This window comes from Phascolarctos cinereus, unplaced genomic scaffold (genome assembly GCF_003287225.1).
Source record: "Phascolarctos cinereus isolate Bilbo 61053 unplaced genomic scaffold, phaCin_HiC Scaffold_4;HRSCAF=312, whole genome shotgun sequence".
Classification (NCBI taxonomy): Eukaryota; Metazoa; Chordata; class Mammalia; order Diprotodontia; family Phascolarctidae; genus Phascolarctos; species Phascolarctos cinereus.
This window is the reverse complement of record NW_027555847.1, coordinates 683997762-684020871: the sequence shown is the minus strand read 5'-3', so window position 1 is coordinate 684020871 and position 23110 is coordinate 683997762. Positions and strand designations below refer to the sequence as shown.

Sequence of the window (23110 nt, the reverse complement as noted above, 5' to 3'; positions counted from 1 at the left end):
GCAACTACCGCATGTCATAACCTCAGCTCAGGACCTTACCTGGCCCCTAACATTGTATTTACAATGCTACTCTAGCAAGCAGCCTGATTTTATCCACTTGAAGACAATTTATAATGAATTCTTCACAGAAAGAATCTTCGTCTTACATGTTAACTCTTGAGAGATCCATGTGCAAAAAGACAAGAGATTAATAAGATTTACTGGTGTCACTAACCCGTATTTAAAGGTAATCTTAGAGAAAGCAGAAATATGAACCTCCATTTCGATATAAAGTCTGTCATACATATCCTAAATAAATTCTTCACATGTTAGCTTTGCAAAATACCAATTCTGAAGAAAGCAATTTACATACAAACTGTGCAGATTCCTACTGCTTCTCAACAGTAGAGGTGTTCATTTGTAGCAAAAATTCCTCCACTGCATCTAGCTCATCAAAAAAGCTCCCAAAAGATAGTCTATCAGACCACAGCCTCTGAAAGCAAAAGTGTCCTGGACGTGGCAGCAAGAAGCCACTTCAGAAAGAACTGGCCTGCTGACCTTTTATACAAGTTTTTAATCCCTCCAAATCATTCTTCATTTCAATGAAGATTTCTCTTTCAGACTGAGAATATCTATCATCTCTGGAGTCTTCTAGCAAGCCCCAGCTACAGGTAAGTTTTAAACAGACAATCAGGAAAATGATGTAAAAATAAGTTTGCAGTTCACAGTTCTGGTCTCTTCCAAGGTCCGAGAATAGATGCAATCAATCAGAAGCCAACACATTGATTTCTCTACCTCATTTTGATGTTACACAGCAAGAAGGCTTAAAACTGAGAAAAAACATCCAAGTGAAAAAGTAAAAACAAAAAACCCCAGCCATCTTTTATTCTTGCTGCTTGGGAAGAAAATGGTGCCCTGCTTCTTGGCGAGTAATTTACAAACCAGAAGCACTGCCCTTCTCAAGCACAACTGAAGTTTTTCAAGTTAAATCGAACACATTCCCTTTTAAAAGGGAGAAATGATATTTAGGAACAAACCTTGATAAAGACTCTGGGCTGAACTTTGTGCCAAACTCTGTGGAGATCCTGGAGGTTTATGCTGGAAATCTTTCTGCTATGGAAAAAAAGAACACAAATAACCACGAAAATTACTTTGGGCACAAATTGAGCTTCATCCTATAAATGAGTGTACCGTCATTGCATCATTTTCTTTTTTTTTCATTGCATCATTTTCTACAAATGTTTCTGAAGCTTAAAACGTAAAGGTTCAAAGCTCTCAATACCTTCTTTCCAAATTCAATAAAATTAATCAAGTTTCAAGCTAGTCTATTTTCAAATTTCACTAGCTCCTTCTTCATTTCCCAACCTGTATTTGAATTCAGGATAACTTGTTTTCTAGTAAGCCGAGACACTACTGATAACGTCTGCAGCAATAATGGAGAATCAGCAAAGACTCCTGATTCTTGCTCAAACAACTAAAGTCACTACTTAAGGCAAACCCAAGGCTTGATACTTCATATGAAGCTGCTTCAGCAAATAAAGAGAGTCAAAACTGATTTCCAAGTATTTGTTTTAAAGAACATTGGCTTTTCTTTGGATCATGAATCAGTGGTTTATCTTGACTGGATAATCAACTCAAATGAAACCATAAATACCAACTGAGAAGGGTATATAAGTGACCTTTGTTGGAAGGAAGGAAGCCATAGCTTGGTAATAAAGGCCTGAAGAAATTAAATCCAAAGAAAAGTGAGAACCTTGCCCAATTAAATAAACTTTAAAGGACAAGAGAAATGCTTGGGGAATAGAGGTTTTCATTAATTGAATTTTATGGTTAACTTGGGTTTGGCCAGAAAATCATTTTAATTTTAACTTTCCTGGTTGAAAAATCTTTTACTATTAAATGTCTCATGGGAACAGGGGCTATCTTAAGATGTCCTATATCCCCTACAGTGGCTTGTGCATAGCAGGCACTCACATTTTTAAAAACTTAACTGAAAATTCAGAGGATGTTACAAAGCCTTCCTCTCAATAAATGAGAATACACGTATTTGTAAAACTGCACACCAAAGCAGCACCAAGCGTTGCTTTATAAAAGTGTATGCTGCTTAATAACAGCTACCTCCTGTCATTCTGGTGATTATGGAAAATTTACTGTCCAAGTAAAGTAGTAATGTGAAGTAGTAATTATCCATACCTGACATCAGGACCTACTCCTTTTAGGGGTGAACATGCTTGAAATAGGGTACATAAAATACGGACCTACTTCACAGCATGAAAACAGTGATAAAATATTTTTGTTACACATAAGACTTTTACTTTAGAACAGGAACTGAAAATCTTTGCAAATATTTACTCATTCATCCTAATATCATCCTTGAGAGATGTTGGTGGAAAAGGAGTCATTAATGGATCGATGTTAACTTAGAGAAGGAGGGTGCTACTGGAGTGCCCCAGGGATCCTGGATTCTTCACCTTGGATCAAGACATAGATCTGAAAGTGACCCAGAGATGAGGTATAACTAACACGCTGGATGACAAAACTAAGATCACCAAACATCTCTCTGGCCAGATTAGGATGAGAAGCCAAATCAATCCACAGGGGACAATCATAAAGCTGTACACCTGAGTTAAAAGAATCAGCTGTACAAGCTTAAGATGGCAGACAATCAGCTGATTTTTCACATGAAAAAGATCTGGTGGTCTTAGAGAATTGCAAGCTCCCAGAGTCATCAGTGGGACACAATAACAATCTTAGGATTCATTAACACTCTAAGCTGTCCTGGTCAGACCACATCTAGAGTCCTGTTATCAGTTCTCAGAGTCAGGTCTTAGGGAAGGACCCTGACAACTGGACTGCATGCAAAAGAGAGCAAGCAGAATCCCCCTATGGGGACAGGAGACTGTGTCCTCTAATTGGAAAGGATCAGTTGAACGAAGCAGGGATATTTCACCTGAAGAAGAGACATGTAAAGGGGAGATGTTATAGCTCTGACTTCATGTCAGAACCAAAACTAGAACAAGTCGGTAAGAGTTGCAGAGAAAACAGATTTTTGACTAGATTTAAGGATACAGTTTCAAATCATCAGATGTGTTTCAAAGTAGAGTGGGCTGTTCCCTACCAACAACAATCATCAAACAGAACCGGAATGGCCATTTCTCAGGCATTTTATGGAGAGAGGTCCTGAGCAAGCATGATGACCTTGGAAATCTCTTACCAACTGAGATGTGGAAAGTATGCTTTAAATTTTAAAGATAGGAAAAATGTTGGAACCAGGCATCATACCCTATTCTTAATTCACATGTATTATTTTAGAAGTTTAAGGTATAGTCAGTGTTTAAATTGAGGATCTCTGTCAATTACTTTCTTGGGAGAAGAGCTGGGCTTAAAACCTACCTTGAGTTTATTGCTATTACTGCAGTCGGCCAGTAAATTCTTACAATTCTTATGAACATTCACTGCACAGTCTGAAATTTTTAAAAAAGTCTAAATTATTCCATGATATTGGTCCATAAAGGAAAAATATGGTATTTTTTAAATCAAGAAAGAAAGAAGGAAAAGTCTTATTTTAAGTCAAACCCCACAATCTTATTAACTAAAGATAAGGATTTATAAAGCAATGTTACTGGTTGAGCCACCTAGAGAACAAAGAACAACATCTTTGGCATGAAACCAGCTAGTCACATAACATGACCCCAAGTACAAATCCAGTACAAACTCATGCTGCACATGCAAGGATTCCTAGATGACAAAAACAATGGCTCTTGTGCAAGATCACAAGCCTGTTCTCCCCAAAGGTCACCTGCGTTATACCACTTATTTAAGGCTGCTCCCTAACCCAAAAGACTAAGAGGAAAAGCTGAACTCAGATAAAGAGGAAAGTTTTATGACACATTTCCTTCTCTGGTCAAGGAATAGAGCTAACAAAATTTCCCCCAGCACCGACAAAACCACATAATTGGCCATAAACGTCAACTCTATTAAAACCCGAGTAACCAAGAATGCTGGGAGGAGTAAAGGATTCTGTGCCAAACTCCAAAATCGTTTTTTATTTCTTCTCATTTCACTCCTTTCATTACAATCAAAACTCTCATTCTCCCAGAAGTGAGCTCAACTAAGCATCGAGAGGAAAACACTTGGAGGGAGTCATTCACATTCAGGCCTGAATGATTCAAGGCCCCTCAATCGAAAAAGAACCTGTCACAGGTAAAATTCTGGACGGCATAACCAGGGGAAAAAGATGCAGAGAGGCATTTAGGGCAGGGAGCATTCTGTAACCCAGGGAAGCTCCCTGAAACTGCTCCTGCTTTCCTCTACTTCTGGTCCCACAGACAGAACAGTAGTTCCTAGGGCAGCAAAGAGCTCTTGGTTGTCATTTTTAAGTACAGATCACTCAAAAGTAGAAAGGTATCTGTACTTTGTGCTCTGCACGGTAGGCCACTGGACCAAAAATGTCTTCTTCGAACATCAGGGTCTATATCCATATAACAAGTATAGAATCAAATAAAAAAAGACCCAAAGAGTATTTTGGACTATTTGCATCAACTGCATATAACTGAAAATAAAGAATAAGCAATATGGCAGCTAGGAAAAAAGGAGATTTTACTGAAAAGCACTCAAATTCAGCCGTATTCAATCTTGTATAAAGTGAAAAGGTTATTGGGAAAGAATAATTCCTATAACCAGCCATTCCATACCTACAAAAATCTTTCAGAAAATACCTAACAGAAACTAATTTCTCTTACAACGATAAAAGCACATGGTTAAAAACCAAGTTAGAAGAGGAAAACACACATATACAATGCCAGAGAAAAACCTGTTTGTCCTCAATGTATTAGGGAAATTATTCAAGGACACTGCGGTTGTGTAAAAGGAAACCTGAAATAGTTATTAAGGTCAGTGAGACCAACAAAGACCTACCACCGGAAGGCAATGTCTGAATTCCTGCCCAAGGACAGAGTTCACTGACACTAATTTTTCCAAAACATCATGCTACAATAGGAAATAATAGGAAATAAAATAACTCTGGTTCTTTTAAAGAACATTAGCCCCGACTGCTCCCTCCTGTAAAGGGGGGCTGTACTCCACAAAAATCTGAACTCTATTAATGGAGATCAATAGCCCAGGGCAACCTAGTCCTCATTCCACAGGTGGGCCTAGAATGTAAATAAAGTCAACAGTGTTATTTCCAATAAGTGAAAACAAAGTTTACAACTTTAACCAAGGGTATGTTAACTGTGCAAAGCAGTCCCAGAGTCCTAAGATGACCTGTCCACAGAAAACAGGACTGAGGATTGGTTAGGGGGCATCTCAAGTCTCCAATGCTTCTAGCAATACTGGCTCTAAGTTAATGAAGTCAGCACTGGTGTTCCCGTATGAGGAAAACTCAAGAAGCTTCCAAAATTCACCAGTATGCCTTTTGTAACTTGCATTACTTTGAGTCTGAATATATCTTAACAGTCTTCCACCTCCTCTCCGTGGCTAGAGGAAAACCACTTACATTATAGTACATCTGGAATACATCTTTAAATTCTTTTACAGTTTCTAACAGTCAGTTTACAATCAATGTCAGCTCTCAAAGCACAGCACTGTCCTAGTTACTAACCCCCAGGATGGAGATAAAGTCAAATAGTTATTCTCCCTTCAACAAAGATGTGCTTTCAAATATTTTAAAGCATCTGTTTAACTGACATACAATCTGGGTGTTAAAGTGTTCTCACCTTCCAAACAGAAGCTGAAGGTTCTCCAGACATAAAAACTGCCAATACTCTAATGCCACCACCTTATATTTTAAGAACATTTTTATCTTTCAAAGTGCTTTCACATATGTCTCACATCTGTGGTCTAAGGCAGCTGTAATGTCACAGAATCATACAAGTAGAAAAGACAGTGCAATGAGAAGACAGAGGCAGGTCAGCAATGAAAATAATCCAGAAAAATCAAAACCAATTCCATTAAAAAAAAAAAAGCAAAACATCTTGGGAGGTAAAGGATCCAGCTTAACTGGATTAGGCAATAGAAATACACTATAACCACCAAGAAGTTACTGGTATCCAGCCTAAACTTTTTCTTGCTGAAAAGTATACCCATTTTCTCCGCTCTGGCTTAACTTCAGTTCAACAATTCCACAAATAATTTACTGAACTAAAAGTACAGAGGGGCAGTGAGGAAGAAAAGTAGTCCAAGACTCTAACCACCTCTGGAGAGACAAGACGAAAGCACAAAAAGATAGAGTCAATGTGTAGCCTAGAGCACTTCATTTCAATCTGGAATTAAGGAGGCTAACAGGACAGATAAGCCAGCTGTTCTACAAGACATGTGCATATCCTAACGATGCCCAGGGAAGGAGATACTACCTATATTCGCATCCTCATTTTACATAAGAAACTGAGGTTCAGTGGGTTAAATGGTCTTCCTAGAGTCACAAAGCTGGTAAGAGGAGGCAGGTTTTGAACCTCAGCTTCTCCAGATTCAAGTCTAGCACTGTTTGTACTAGGCAGCCTTAGTAACCAGGGGTGGGGAACCTGCAGCCTGGAGGCCACATGTGGCCCTCTAGGTCCTCAAGTGCTGCCCTTTGACTGAATCCAAACTTCACAGGGTAAATCCCCTTAATAAAAGGATTTGTTCAGTAAAACGTGGACTCGGTCAAAAGACCACACACCCGAGGATCGAGAAGGCCACAAGGGACCTCCAGCCCACAGGTTCCCCACCCCTAGATCTAATTTATGGGACAAACTCTTCACGGTTAACTCTCAAGTGGGGAGACAGAGAACACTGGGCTCGGGAAGGAATGGAACGCTACAGGCTGGTGGGGTGTAGAGAAGGCGGCATGGACAGACTCAATGGCAGTGCGCGGCAGGGCCGGGGAGCAGAGACATGATAAAAAGTCCCCCGAGTAGACAAGACATTAGTGTGGTGTTCAGACAACAGTTAGTGCAATTAGGGCACAAGCTAGGGCCTTCTGTGCCAGGCTGAGGAATCTGGACGTTCTCCTCTAGGCCCAGGTTTCCCCACCTAGTTTGGTAGAATATGAATCTGAAGGATGCAAATACAACTCAATTCAACATTTACTACACTTTAGCACCTTCTAAAGCCAATGACTTCATTTGGTGTTTAGGGGATAAAAGATAAATTTAGCCCAGAATCTGCCCTCAAGGACCTTACAATTGTAACTGGGGAGATCAGACAAAGACACAAATAACTAGAATATGGTTTCTGTGAAAAATCTGATGTTGGCAATTTTAGGCCTCCTAAAATCGGGGTCAGCACACTCAGCCCCCCATGTTTTTGGTACCACTGGCTGATTAGGAATGGTTTTTACATCACAAAATGATGTTTTATTGTAATTTAAAGTGTAAAAGCCAGGGGGCTACATTTGGCCCTTGGAAGTTTTGACAACCCTGCCCTAAAATATTAAATATGGAATTAAGCACCCAAAGTACTTAGTTCACATGGCAATTTGGTAAAATGAAAATACCATATTTCCTCCTCTATATTGATCCAACATTTTCCCAGCCCAACTTTTATCCAATGGATATCATCTATTGCTACTTCTGCTTTCCCATCAAGAAAGAAACCATACTTATTGGTTCCATCAAGATTTCAAGTTCCCGTGGCCCAATTAATTTAGGGAATTACTGCAGTCAATGGAGACTGTGATGAAAGTAATACTGAAAAATTAAAATGAATTTAGTAGCAGTGTGGAGGCTGGACTAGAGTGGGAGAAATTAGCCCTTAGAAAGGTCTCTTACATTCTTCTCTCTCTACTATTACTCTACACCAGGGGTGTCAAATTCTAATACCAAAGGGGCCACTAATCCATACATGATGATGGCGGGGGGTTGGCGTGCGCCACGGCACATTGGCTTCATTTTAAAATGGAACATCTATGTTTTATTGAATTTTTAGTTTAAGTATTTCCCAATTACATTTTAATCTGGTTCCTCCCGACTCCCCAGTGTTGCTGGCTTTGGGGCCAAGTGTTTCACATCTTAGCTCTAAAGCACCACCCCACAGCTAGATTACTAGAAATCTCCCTTTTTTGAATGTCCCTTGATTCTAATATCAGCTCTCCTCAAACCTACCTAACAAAGGTTAACTTGGCAGCAGTACGGAGTACTTTCATCATATCACTCTTCTACTCAAATACCCTCCATGGCCCCCTATTTCCTATGAGGAAGTCGACATTCTCACTAGGCCCCTCCATAACTTAGCCTGATTCCCAATTCCTCTACAAAGTAAGGCAGTAGGGGAGCTAGACAGTTTGTTTGAAAAAAGATCTGGGCATTTAAGTGGACAATAAGCTTAGTGAGCTTAAAGCATGATAAATCTACATTTTTGCAACTTCTAACCCCGGTTTCTAGCTCTGACTTCAGGAGCTAAAGAGAACACATGTGGCAGTCTTTCTAACACTGGAAAACAGGCATGATGTTCCATCCCTCTCAGTCTTCTCTCTGTGCCAGACATCCCCCAACTGCTCCAGCTGAATCTCATACGGCATGATCTCTATGAACATTCCAACTGCTGGGTCCTTCCCAATGTTCTAACCTGCCAAGACCTTTCTGGATCCTAACTCTGCCATGCAGTCAGTCAGCTATCCTTCCCAGCTTTGCCTCATGTATAGACTTGGAAGCATACCAGCTACACCTGTAACCAAGTCCCAAGGCCAAGCCCAGAGCCTTCACCAGCTCCTTCCAAGATGACAATGGGATCACAGCTCAGACTAGAGGCCCTTCTCTTTGGATCTGGCCATTCAACCTGTTCTGGACACCACTTGCTGTACTGTCTAGCCAATGTCCTTCCATTTTTTCCACAAGAGCAGCCTGAGACTATCAGATGCTTTGATAAAATTTTGGTAAACAATATCTATAGCACTTCTCTAATTCAACTAGTCTAGCAACCATGAAAAAAGAAAATGAGGTTCATCTGGCACAACCTGTCCTTGATGAAGCCAAGTTGACTCTCTGGGATCACTACTACTTCCTTTACTAACCCTCCCTTTAGTAATACATTTTAGCATTTTATCAAGAAACAAAGTAAAGCTATTTTGTAGATTCCACTCTTGATTTCTTTTGGAATTTAGGACATTTACTCTTCTTCAGCCTCAGGTCACCTCTTCCAAAGTGGTTCAATGATCTTATGGAAAGACCACGGACAAGAATAAAACAGGATGGGAAGGTACAGAGGTGTTGCAATCTTTACCAAATGGAAGTACTAACAGGATGAAATCATATATCCAGGAAAGTATGCATAATGGGGCTTTCCAAAAAGTTGCATACTAAGAATGTTATAGGACATGGCTCTTGACTCTTAAGAGAGTCTGACCTCTGGCCAGATAACCTCTAAGGTTGCTTCTGGCTTTAAACCAAGCTCTGGGAGCCTGATGTTTTCTACCCTAACTATAAGAAAAAGCAGAAATATAACCTGGCCCAATAACGAGTTCAGGTTTTATATTTCGATGTGACTGTACAAAATGCAAAAAGATCTGACTGGAGCTGTCACAGAACATTATTCAGGAGCCTTAAGAGACACGAATCAAACCCCATCTATCTAACGATTGACATGGGAGGGAAGTGAGCTTCAGGCAAGTGAGATGACTGGCCCCATGTCATGGAGGGCATGGGAGAGGCAGGAGGAGACCTCAGGCCTCCTAGCTCCTTCTCCAAGTCTCTCAGCTGCCCTCTCAGTCACTTCACTAAAATCCCTCTCATGTGCAAGGATAGCTGGTCTTTACCTACTATATTCCACCTGGTGGGCCTAGAGTTGCTACCAAACTGTTCTGTAAATGGAAAAATGGGTTTCAATCCAATACAGCTGCTCCTTACCAATTCCTCGAAACAGCCCCATTTTCACAACAAAGCTGACATTCGCACAGGTTTTTCTTAATTATGTTATTGTTCAGTCATTTCAGTCATGCCTGACTCTTCATGGCCCCACTTGGGGTATTTTTTGGCAAAAATACAGGAGTGTGCTATTTCCTTCTGCAGCTCATTTTACAGATGAGAAAACTGAGGCAAACAGGGTTAAGTGACTTTCCCAGGGTCACATAGTTGGTAAATGTCTAAGGCCAGATTTGAACTCAGGAAGGTTAGTCTTCCTGACTCCTGGCTAGGCACTCTATCCACTTTGACACACAGCTGCCCCATCTCTTAATCACAACTCACATTTACATAGTAGTTTAAGGTTTGCAAAGTATCTCATTTGATCTTTTGAAATTAAATAACATTGCCTCCCCCCTTTTTCATTTCTTAAGACAAAAATCAAAATATCTGTCAAATTCATAAATCTGGAAGTTGCAAAGACTGCACTGAAAACCAAGAAAACAGAGAGATCTCCAAAGCACAAATAGAATGAAGTGGTAGCTATGCGTCAGCACCACAGGCATGCCAGCCATGTGACAGGTGAACATTCCAGGCTGGTGTAGCATGCTGTCTGATGGCGGTCGTCCCAACAATTGTTGACTCTGTCATAACTAGAATCGCTACTTCTAACAGGAAAGAAAACGACATTAGCATTTCTGCCCAAAGAAATGTACACGCCACTTCCCCAGGGTGGGCTTCCTAGGCAGAAGCTTATGTGACTCTCTAACAAGGAAATAAAAAAAACCCAACTGTATATATGGACTTAAGGACCTTACAAATGGAAGAGTCGGTCACACAAATAGATTCACAGAAGGTAAGTCATAGGGAGTTGGTGTGATTTGCCTGTGGTTACACAGGAAGTAAGAGTCCCAAGGACAAGTTGGACCCAGATTTTCCTGGCTCTGGGTGCAGCATTCTGTTCAGTACCTCGAGCTCCTGAACTGGTCATGGGAAAAGTGCTAGACTTGGAGTCAGGAGAGAAATGGGTTCAAATCTAAGCTCTGACACTTACTGGTGGTATGGCCTCAAGCAATCATTTGACTTCTTTGGGTATCGATTTCCTCATCTGCCAAATAGGAATAATATACCCTAAAAACAGATGTACTTGGTATTTACTTATGTGTCCTCAGGCAAGTCAACTCTTAGTATCTGCATATGTAAAATGAAAATGAGGCTTGTTCTGCCTGCCTCACACAGCTGTTTATAGGGACAGCGTAGACTTTAAAGTGCTACAGAAAAGTGACTTCCTACTCCAATGTCAGTTAAAAGACTACTGCTCACCAATGAAAACATTATTGCAAAATCACACCTAAGTATGCCTCCCTCCTTTCTCTACTGGAAAGAAAAACACCAAGTCCTTCAAGCCTAATCACAAAAAGGGAAAAGGATAGGTATGAAAGATGCCATCAAAGCTCCGTGCTACATACACAGGGGCTGAGGAAAAATGCATTGGATATATTTATAGGCTAACACACTTAGAAACCCTCCAAATTATGCAGTCAATCTATTAAAGTCTCAATCTCAGCAAAGTTCTTCAGGAAAAGATATGGGGAGAACACAGCTAGGAAAAGAAGAAAGAAAGCACAAAGCAGGATGGAAGGAGCAACTGGCTCATGCCCATCAGACTCCCAAGAAGAGAAAACACAAAGGTTGGATGGGCAACAGAAGACAGATAGATCCACTCCTGTCCCGGGTTGGTGGAATTGGTCCAGTTGTTCTGAATTAACAATTTGGAAGGCAGTAGGTAGCGGAACCACAATCTGAATCCAGACACTCGGATTCCAGAGCCACAGACCCAAACTAACAAGAGTCACTTAAGTGGAAATGTCCTTCCACTTGGGAATACCATTCCCAGGAGGCTCAAGACAGAGGGAAAGATCCCACATATACAAAAATATGGCAGCATTTGTTGCACCCAAGAACTAGAAACAAAATGAATACCCACTGACTTGGTTAACAGTTAATCAACTGTGGATATGAATGTAATATTACATTAGCATACCTTAAGAAATGACACAGAATTCAGAGAAACTTGAGAAGATTTGTATTTAATTGGTATAGAACAAAGTAAGTAAAACCAGGAGAACAATTTACATGAGGGTCTGATAATGCAAAAGAACGAACTGAGAACTCTGATTATTGCAGTGCAAAAAGACTTCAAAGGACTTGACTGTGAAGCATGTCTTTCATTTTCTGGCAGAAAGGTCAAAGAATCACAGACACTAAAGCTGGAAAAGCACGTTAGTTGCGTCCGACCCTCTCAGATAAGGAAACTGAGGCAGAGATGTTAAGTAAGTCAATACCATTTATTAAATGTACGTCCCAGACACTGTGCAAAGCTTTGGGGATACCAAAGAGGCAAAAGGGAGTCACTGCTCCCTCAAAGAGCTTACAATCTAACAGGGAGACAAGTAAACAATTAAGTTCAAACAAGCTATATACAAGATAAACATGAAGTAAATAAGAGAGGCTGGGAAAGGCTTCCTGTAGAAGGTAGGCCTTTAGCTCAGACTTGAAGGAAACCATGGAAGCCAGGAAGTAGAGATGAGAAGGGAGAACATTCCAGGCATGGGGGGAAAGCCAGAGCAAATGTCCAGAGCCAAGAGATTCTTGGTATGGCCAGTGCCACTGGACTGAATAACACAAGGCAAGAAATAAGGTATAAAAGGACAGAAAAGATAGGAGAGATCTAGTAACTTGCCCAGGGTCACAAAGCTAATAACAGAGGCAAGATCTGAACCCAGGTCTTCCTGACGCTGAGTCCAGTGCTCTATCCTTTATTCTAGAGGTTTAGAATGAAGTCTACACTTTCAAACGTGGCCAATGTGCGGATCTGCTTTACTTGATGATACAATCATCCCTCCTACTTCTTATTACTTGTTTGGCCTCAGAACAAATCACTTTTAACCTCTCTGGTCCTCAGTTTCCTCATATTTAAAATTAAGGTACTAGAATACAGAACCTCTAAGGTTCCTAAATCTTATGATCTTAGATAAGAAAGAGCAGAATACAACGGAAAGTACACTGACCTAGAAGTCAGGAGTCCTAGGTTCAAGTCTTGATGGTGGCATTAAACTGTCTAACCTTAGAATTGGAGGAAATCCTAGCTGAGAAATCCAAAGAGTCTGTCAAAGTCCCATCATATTAACTATAATACATATTCAGAAACCTTTCGTCAAGACTGAACACCCCCTCTTTGTTCACTCTATAGTATGTGGACACATCTTATCTAAGTCTGTCATTATTGCTTAGACCACCACAGTACACCTTAGGAGCTGGCATTTTTTTCTGCTAAGAACAGATAGCTATATCTAGTAATAAAGCCCTGGATTTGGTCATTCTCAGAACCGAATATATTCTTGGAAATACTCGAGCAACTTTCAATTATATATATATATCTATATCATTATATTCCACAATACGATTACATGCACACACACATCTTGAACTTAAAAAAAAAATCCAGTCCTTCGAATCCAAGATTCTTAATAACTATAAGGCACTTTAGAGGTCATTTGTTTCAACCTCCTCCCTGGCAATGGAATTTGCTTTGAATCTTTCCAAGTTTCTCCTGATTGAGTTGGGCTTTTGTTTTTTTTTAATTACAGCAAGTTCTTCCTAAGATAAGCTAACCTGTTAAAACTGCAGGTTGATCCTAAAGCATGCCTAGTTTCCCCCAAACCAGGGCCAACCAGTGTAGCCCCACACTCAGCATTAAGGGAGCTGTCTCCACAAAGTACATCCAAACCTATGGGGTCCCAAACAGGTGGTGCTGACACAGGACATACAGCCTGCCGGGAGAACCGGCTCAGTTATGTGGAGGAGGAAAGGACAGAATGGGCAGCTCCCAATGCTGTGGTCAAAGTAACAGGAGCAGTAGCAGTAATACACACCCAACACACTTCTGAAATACTGTACCTTCAGGCAGAAGGATAGAGACTATTAATATTAAGACTGTTAAACTTCCCTACCAACATGGGGGGGGAGAGAAATAAACCATCCTATTGCCCCATTTGCTCTCTCCTTCCTCCCTCATATTCTTTCAGCCACTAATTTTTCTACCTCGTAAACCTTCTAATCATTCTCAATATTATATACACAATATTCACTATTCCTCCCTACTTTTTAAATAAAACATCTAAATGAGAGGTTCTGATCTTGAGGCATTTTTATATTCACCAAAAGCTCACTGGTATAGTGGAAATTGTACCCGAATGAGTCAAGCACCTCTTCTTGTCACGCACACTCTGTGAAACCTTGGACGGGTCAGCCAAGTTCTGGGCCCCGGTACTGTTGGGCCAGGAAGGCCCTCTCTCCTCACCTCCACCTCTCCACATCCCCAGATCCTCACACATCTCTGCTCCAGGGCAGCCTCCAAGGAGAGGCCAGATCTCTCCCCACCCCGATAATTTGCATTTACTTGTGGGCATACAAGCTGTTTTTCCAGATACAATCTAAGCTCTCAAAGGGTAAGGACTGCTTCCTTTTCATCAGTGTCACACACTCAGTAGGTGCTTAATAAATACTTCTAGAATGACTGATCCACATTCTCCCACGGAACTCCTCCCCAAATCTTTTCACCCTTTCTTTCTCAGCTAAGGCCCCACCCACCCCCTTCCTTATTCCACAACCCGAGGAATCCTAAACTCCTCAAACTTCTCCCAACCCCAGTACCTTCAGCCTTCCAATCCCTGACCCTTCTCAGGGGCCCAAGGATGAGACCCCAGTCCCCCGGTCCATTGAATCCTCACCCCTCAGGCAGATATTTGCCCCTTCCTTTTCCATACTGAAAGCCCCCTGAATGTCCCAGGGGCAAGACCTCTTATCTCTTCCTGTCTACAAACCTGACCCCCTCTGCCCAATTCCCTTCCCCCCACTTTCGCTCTCAGTCCCAACCCTTCTAACCCAGTCCTACCTCTAAGCCCCTTAACAGCTACAGAAACTTCATCTCCATACTCCACATACCTGGAATGCCCTCCCTCATCATCTTCGCCTCCCGGCTTCTTTCAAGTCCTGACTACAATCTCACCTTCTAGGGCCTTCCCTCTGCTGATTATCTCCTTATCCTGTATACATTTTGCATGTATATATCTGTTTAGTTGTTATTTCCTCATTAGACGTCGAGGTTCTTGAGAACAGGACTCAGCCTTCTGCCTTCCTTTGCAACCCCAACTTAACAAATGCTTACTGACTCCTCAATGCCTCTTCCTTACTCCAGCCCCACTAAAACCCCTGATCCCTCCAACCAGCCTTCCACTCTCCATCTCTGAAGCTCTGAGGTCTCACCTCCAGATCTCTGATCCCCAAGAATGTTCCTCAGCCCTCACCGCCTCTAAATTCCTGAGAGCCCAGAATCTTGCCCAAAGCCCCAGCCTTCTCAGAGAAGCCTCAGCTCCAACTCCCAGCCCCCTAAGCCTGGGGCCCCTCTGCATTCTCCAGGGCACTATTCTCCCCAACCCCTGTCCACCTGAGCTGGGCCCCCAACCCTTGTGCACCGCCTCGGTCCCAGCTTCTCGGCACCCCCAGGGTCCCAGCCTTTCTGTCCCCCAAACACCCCCAGCACTCTCAGCTCCCTGAAATCCCGTACTCTGAACACTCCAGCCTCCTACCCCCCTAAATCTAGGCATACAGCCCTGCGTACCCCTAGCCTTCTGCCTTCCTAAGCCCGGGCCCTAGCCCCTCACGTCCCCCGAGTCCTGGGCCGCAGCCTCCCCGCCCCCCGGATCCCGACACCCCCAGTGCCTGCCTCGTCCCACGAGGCTCCCGGCAGCCGCCGCCGCCACCCAGAGGGACTCACCAGGCCTCGCCGCCGGCGCGTCCACAAGCACCCCCACCGCCACAGCTGCCGCCGAACCGGGGATACCGAGCGGCAACTGGCTAGGAGCCGGAAGGGGACGCCGGAGCCCGCGCTCCGCGCAGGCGCCCGGCCCGCAGGGGGCGGGGCCCTGGCCCACGTGACACTAGGAGTCCCGGCGCCCCGGGGCGGGGGAGGGAGGCTCGCGCCAGTCTGTGGCCCGGGGTCAGAGAGCTCGGAGCGGCCGCTCCGAGGGGAGGGGCTAGGAGAGAGGTGAGAAGAGGGGACGCCAGCTCGGCCTCCCAGACGCCCGCGCGCGCGCCTTCCCTTGGGCTGGACACGAGGTCCGAGGCCTGGGCGGCGGCCGCCTCTCCCCGGCGCCGGGAGGAACGCCCCTTCCATTTCCCCGCCGAGGAAACTGAGGCTCAAGCGCACACGAGCTACGGGAGCATGGGCGCCCTACCGAATCTCAGTTTTTTCAGCCATAAAACGGGCAGAACCTGCCTCGAAGATTATATTTGTCAGCACCAGAGCTCCGGAACTGAGTTCCAATCCCACCCCAGGAGTTAACCACCTGAGCAAGTCGCTTAATCTCTCTGGGCCTCAATTTCCTCAGTCAGTGAAGACAAATAAAGCATTTATTAAGTGCTGGCTATGGACCGGAAGCAGCTAAATGGCTCAGTGAACTGAGCCTGGAGTCAGGAAGACCTGAGTTCAACTTCGACCCTCATTGGGCAGGTCACTTAACGTCTGTTTGCCTTAATCCACTGGAAGAGAAAGTAGCAGACCACTCTAGTATCTTTGCCAAGAAAACCCCATGGACCGTGTTGGAGTGCTCCATGAGGAAGAGTGGAACACCAGGGGACAGCAGTAGCTTTGGAAGCTAGCTTTGCCCGGAGAGGAGCCCAGCAGATAACCATCGAGCCAGACAGTCCCTGCCCTCGAGGCGCATGCATTCAAATGCAGGAAGACTTACACAAAGAGTGGCCCTAGCAAAGCTTGGATGGAAAGATGTTAGCCTGGAGGATGGAGGACAGCTGGTTCGGGAAGCTGAAAGATTGGCCTGAGAGCCCAGCTTCCTGGGGGCCCGGCCAAAGTTAGGGGGAGAGGGGTGAGCGGAGGAAGAGATGAGGCTGGTGGAGAAAACAGTAACGTAATAGCTCAAATGAGATACTATGAGTAAAGTAGTTTGCACACCCTCAGAGCTCTATTTTTAGTAGAAAAGTTTTCCTTCAAGCTCTGCTGCTATTAGTCAATCGACAGAGATTTAGTAAGCATCTACCATTTGCCAGGCACTGTACTGAATTCTAGGGATACAAAGAAAGGCAAAAAACATCTTTAAAGGAGCTGAGACTCTAATTAAATGTTCTCAGTCTCCTGAGGGTGGGAGGATTATGCAAAGGACTATGTATAATAAATATAGATACCAGATAAATTGAGATGATCAATTAAGGAAAGAATTAGCATTAAGGGGGGTCAAGAATGTCCCCTGGCATGGAGATGAGGAGGGAGAGAAAATGCCCAACGGAGATTTTCTACTTCAAGGAACAAGCAAGATGGGAAAACACTGAGAAGGTAGGAATGGTCAAGGGAAGAAGGGCTAAATTTTAAAAAGCCAAGCAGATTTTATGTTATATTAGATACTAGAGGCATCCTTCCTTCAGGAAGACAGTCAGGAGGAGAAAGAAAGAGAGAAAGAAAAGAAATTATACCTTACCAGACAAGGAAATAACTGATTACTAACACCTGTGTAATTTCAGCCTGCGTTCTCAGTTTTCAGTCACACTACTAATTGGAGCAAAAGACAGAAAAGCCAAACTAGAAGAAATGATAAAAATGAGAAAATCACACTCAAGTAATCACAACAGTTCCAAGCCACTGTACTTAAACTGTTGACTGAAAAATGGGAAATGAATAAAGAACCAGATTCGAACGATCATGATGTTTTGGAGATATTTAAGTCTCCTGAATGAAGACCCCAGAAACTAATTCAGGGAGCTAATACTTTCTCCTTGCCAAGGACAACATTCAAAACCTGTCGTAGAGAAACATAGCCCCCCAAAAAATACTGGGCAGCTAGGTGGTGCAGTGGATAGAGCACCAGCCTTGGGGTCAGGAAGACCTGAGTTCAAATCCAGCCTCAGACACTTGACACTTACTAGCTGTGTGGCCCTGGGCAAGTCACTGAACCCCATTGCCTAGCCAAAAAAGCAAGAAATCTACTGAAAGCTCTTCTACTTGTTCTTTCACAATTTTGCCTTTTTTTGTATCTCCACACCTTGGCATGGTGCCTGGTACAAAGTAGGCATTTAGTAAATGTTGATTGATTACCTAGGGAATCCCTTGGGCTATCCATCTGTGATCATTTACTCTTTGCAAGTGACCAGTGCAACTCATTTTCTGGCCATAAGTGTCTCTGCTGATATCTTTAATGCCACTTCCCAAGTGCAAGTCGTATATATATGCTGTATCCTTACGGGCATAAATCTTTACATTGGCCTTTGGGTCACCTGCAACTTTGATTGTAGGCTGGCACAGTGGGTAGACACTTGGGATAAGAGAGAACAGAGTCCAAATCCAGCCTTAGATGCTCACCAGCTGTGTCATTTGGGCAAGTCCCTTAGCCTTGGTTTCCTCCTCAATAAAATGGGGATATCATAGCACATACCTCCCAGGTTTAGTGTGAGGATAAAATAAGGTAATGTGTGTAAAGCTCTTTGCAAACCTTGAAGTGCTACATAAAAGCTAGCTATAGTAGTAGTAGTAGTAAGTCTCTCACGCAGGATTTGAAATCAGACCTTTTACCTCAAGTGCTCTGGCCATTATGCCAATCTAGAATCAAAGTTATGGTCTTCTTGGAATGGACTTTTGATTCAGCCTTTTTTGTTGTGTGGTCATTTTCAGTCACTTCTGACTCTTTATGACCCTGTTTGGGGTTTTCTTGGCAAAGACACTGCAGTGGTTTGCCATTTCTTTCTCCAGCTCTTTTTACAGATAAGAAAACTGAGGCAAACAAGGTTAAGTGACTTGCCCAGGGTCACCCAGCTAGTAAGTGTCTGAGGCTGGATTTGAACTCGGGAAGATGGGTCTTCCTGACTCCAGGCCCAATTCACTATCCACCTACCTGCCTCTTTGATTCAGTCTAACATATATTTATTCAGTACCCACTATATACAGAGCATGGAGCTAGGTGCTGGGGAAAGAATCAAGTTTAGATAAGACATGGTCCCTGTCCTCATAGGTGAACAAGACACCAACAGAGATATATCATTCAAAGGTCAACAGAAAGATTCATGTCAGTAGAATGCAGTATATGTATATATAACTTGAACAAAGGAATTGGCATAAAAGATGTCAGCAGGGACATTTCTGCCCAGAAAAGGAGGTGGGCTGGTCATTTGCCAAGAGTGAGGGATCACAGATGAACAGCCCTAAGTGCTTGCCTGGTGTCCATGAAATTGTGACAGAATGAGGGGAGATTTCAGTGCCTGGGTGGGCTCCTCTGTGCCAGGTTTACGCAAGAGAAAGAACAGGGATCTCCTAGGACAAGGAGGCATGGTGGGGTTGTGCTCAGCATAGTGGGAAGGAGCAGCCACACAAGCGAGATTGAATCATGGCTCCCTCATGGTACAGAAGCATCTGTCTACAGGAGTCATCTGCTCTGTAGCCAAAGCTTCTGTATGTATGGTCTTCTTGGATTAGAATATGAACTCCTTGAGAGCAGGGGTTGACTCACTTTTCTACTGGTGCTCTCTAGTCCTCAGCACATAATTAAGACTTAATAGAGGCTTTTTCATTCATTAACTCATTAATGCTACACCATGCCCCCTGTGGTGGAGCAGGGCCTTGGGCTCTTCATTAATGATATATATGAGGTGCCAGACAAGACTGTCAATAAGGGTGGCTGGCTGCGTATTAGTGGGAATTATCCTTTAGGGCATTATGTGTGACTAATTATATATTAAGTTTAACTTGCCATTTGATGATTTTTCAGTCTGTGGCAGATGGTAATAAACTGGGCTGCAATGTCTTTGCTGGAAGGTCAAAGGGAGGAGCTGCGGCCGCTGCCACTGCTTCAATACCAAGGGTAATGCCAGCTCTCAGCCCCTGGCCCCCAGGCAGGGTTCTATGGGGAGAGATGTCTGCCGCCAAGAGTAGATCACAAGTCATAGATGCCCATCTCAAATTATCTGGCGTTTATCTGGTATTTACTCATCTGTGCATATGCATGTGGTATCCTCCCAGGTTTCCATCTCAGTAAGCTCAAGGCTTAGCACAGAGCCTTGTCCCAAGTAGGCATGTCATCAGTATTTGTTGAACTGATTAGAATTGGATCACAGAATATTAGGGCTGGAAGGGACTTTAGAGGTCAATGCCCTCATTTCAAGAGAGAAGGGAATGAGGAAGTGTTTTGTGGTAGAAAGAGCTCTGGATTCAGAGTTGGAGGACCGGGGTTTGAATCTCAACTCTCACTAGCTGCATAATTCCTTCAGGCCTCTGGGCCTCAGTTTTCTCACCTGTAAAATGTAAAATGACCTCTAAAATTCCTACCAACTCTTTATCTGTGATCTTGTGTGGAAACTGAGGAAGACATAGGTAGATAAATTAGTAAATACAAGGTAAATAACTTGAAATGAGCATCTGTGTCCGATGAACTAGTGGTGGCAGAACAGACTGGGCAATCTGTCAATCAATATATATTAAGCACCTACTTGTATTAAGCCAAAGAGGCAAAAGACAGTCCCTGCTCTCAAGGAGCTTGCAGTCTAATGGGGGAGACAACAAGCAAACAAATATGTACAAAAAAGCTATAGACAGGATTAAATAGGAAATAATTAACGGAAAGAAGGCACTGGAATTAAGAGGGATTGGGAAAGGCTTCCTATGAAAGGTGGGATTTTAGTTGGGACTTAAAGGAAGACAGGGAGATCACTAGTTAGAGAATAGGGAGAGCATTCCAGGCATGGGGGACAGCCAGAGAAATGCCCAGAGCTGAGAGAGGGAGGGTCTTGTTTGTGGAAACACCAGGAAGCCATTGCACTGGATAGAAGAGTACATGGCAGGGAGTGAGGTGTAAGAAGACTGGAAATAGAGGAGGGACCAGGTTATGTCAGACTTTGAATGCCAAAGAGAGGATTGTTTATTTGATCTTGGAGGTAATAGGGAGTCATTGGAATTTTTTGAGGAGGAGAGTGACATGGTCAGACCTGCATTTTAGGAAAATCAGTTTGGTGGCTGAATGGAGGATGAGTGGAGCTGGGAGAGGCTTGAGGCAGGCAGACCCACCAGCAGGCTATTGCAAAAGTCCAGATGTAAGATGATGAGGGTCTGTACTAGAGGAACGGCAGTGTCAGAAGAGAGAAGGGGGCATACTCAAGAGATGTTGTAAAGGTGAGATTGACAGATCTTGGCAACAGATTGGATATGGCAGGGGGCGGGGGTGGGATGGGGGGATGAGAGATAAGTGAGGAATTCAGGATGACTTCTTGGTTGTGCGCCTGGGAGACTGGAAAGATGGTGTTGCTCTCAAGGGAAGTTAGCGGGGAGGTGGGGCAGGTTTAGGGGGAAAGATAGTGAATTCCATTTTGGACGTGTTCCATATGTCTACTGGACATCCAGTTCAAGATGCTTAAAAGACAATTGGAGATGGAAGGCTGGAGGTCAGCAGAGAGGTTAGGATTAGATAAATAGATTTAAGAATTATCAGCATGGAGATTATAATTGAACACATGGGAGCTGATGAGATCACCAAGGGATCACCAAGAGATCACCAGTGTAAAGGGAGAAGAGAAAAGGACCCAGGAGAGAACACTGTGAGATACCTGTGGTCAGATCTCTATAAGGATCCAGCAAAGGGCACTGAGGAGTGGTTTGATAGGTAGGAGGAGAACCAGGAGAGAGAGTGGTGTCCCAAAAACCTAGAGGAAAGAGTATCAAGGAGGAGAGAGCGATTGACAGTATCAAACACTCCAGAGAGGTCAAGGAGAATGAAGATTAAGAAAAATTCATTCGATTTGGCAGTAAAGAAATCACTGGCAACTTTGGAGGGAGCAGTGTCAGTGGAAAGACAAGGTTGGAAGCCGAGTTATAAAGGGTTAATAAGAGAGTGAGAGAAGGACGTTGAAGGAATTAGAATGGGTAAAGAAGAAACAAAGCTATCACTCTTTGCAGATGACATGATGGTATACTTAGAGAATACTAGAGGATCAAGTGAAAAATCACTTGAAATAATAAACAAATTTAGCAAAGTTGCAGGATATAAAATAAACCCACATAAATCACTGGCATTTCTATATATTACCAACAAAGCCCAACAGCAAGAGATAAAGAAATTCCATTTAAAGTTACTGTAGACATTATAAAATATCTGGGAGTCTACCTGCCAAAACAAACTCAGCAACTGTATGAACATAATCACAAAACACTTTTCCCACACATAAAGTCAGATCTAAATAATCGGAAAAAAATATCAGTTGCTCATAGGTAGGCCAAGCTAATATAATAAAAAATGACAGTTCTACCTAAATTAATTTATTCAGTGTCATAACAATCAAACTACCAAAAAATTATTTTATATAGCTAGAAAAAAAATAACAAAATTAATCTAGAAGAACAAAAGGTCCAGAATATCAAGGGAACTAATGAAAAGAAATGCAAGGGAAGGTGACTAGCTGCACCAAATCTTAAATTGTATTATAAAGCAGCAATCATCAAAACTACTTGGTACTGTCTAAGAAATAGAAATCTGAGAAATAGATCCACTAAGAAGTAGTGGATCAGTGGAATAGGTTAGGTATGTAAGACACAACAGTCAATGACTATGATAATCTACTATTTGATAAATCCAAAGACTGCAGCTTCTGCAACAAGAACTCACTATTTAACAAAAACTGCTGGGAAAACTGGGAAAGAATATGGCAGAAACTAGGCATAGCCCAACATCTTACACCCTATACCAAGATAAAATCAAAAAGGGTACATGATTTAGATATAAAGACTGATACTAGAAGCAAACTAGGAGAGCAAAGAATAGTTTACCTATCAGATCTATGGAGAAGGGAAGAACTTATGACCAAACAAGAGGCAGAGAACATTATGGAATGCAAAATGGATGACTTTGATTACATTAAATTGAGAACTTTTGCACAAACACAGCCAAGGGAAGCAGAAAGCTAGGAAACAATTTTTATAGCCAGGTCATTGATAAAGGCCTCATTTCTAAAATATATAGAGAACTGAGTCGAATTTATAAGAATACAAGTCATTCCCCAATTGATAAATCATCAAGGGATATGAACAAGCAGCTTTCGGAGGAAGAAATTAAAGCCATCTTTAGTCATATGAAAAATGCTCTAAATCACTATTGATTAGAGAAATGCAAATCAAAACAATGCTGAGGTACCACATCACACCTGTCAGAATGGCTAACATGACAAAACAGGAAAATGATAAATGCTGGAGAATATCTGGGAAAATTGGA

General features: G+C 42.7%; 1 protein-coding gene across 1 annotated transcript in view; it reads right to left on the bottom strand.

Annotated features, from left to right (window-relative positions):
- Positions 1–23110, bottom strand: part of ARHGEF18 (Rho/Rac guanine nucleotide exchange factor 18) — a 101931-nt gene that overhangs the window by 38411 nt on the left and 40410 nt on the right. Inside the window, 2 exon segments of the mRNA XM_078154247.1 lie at positions 1017–1092; positions 3373–3443. Of these exon segments, the coding sequence (XP_078010373.1) occupies positions 1017–1092; positions 3373–3443 (147 nt within the window).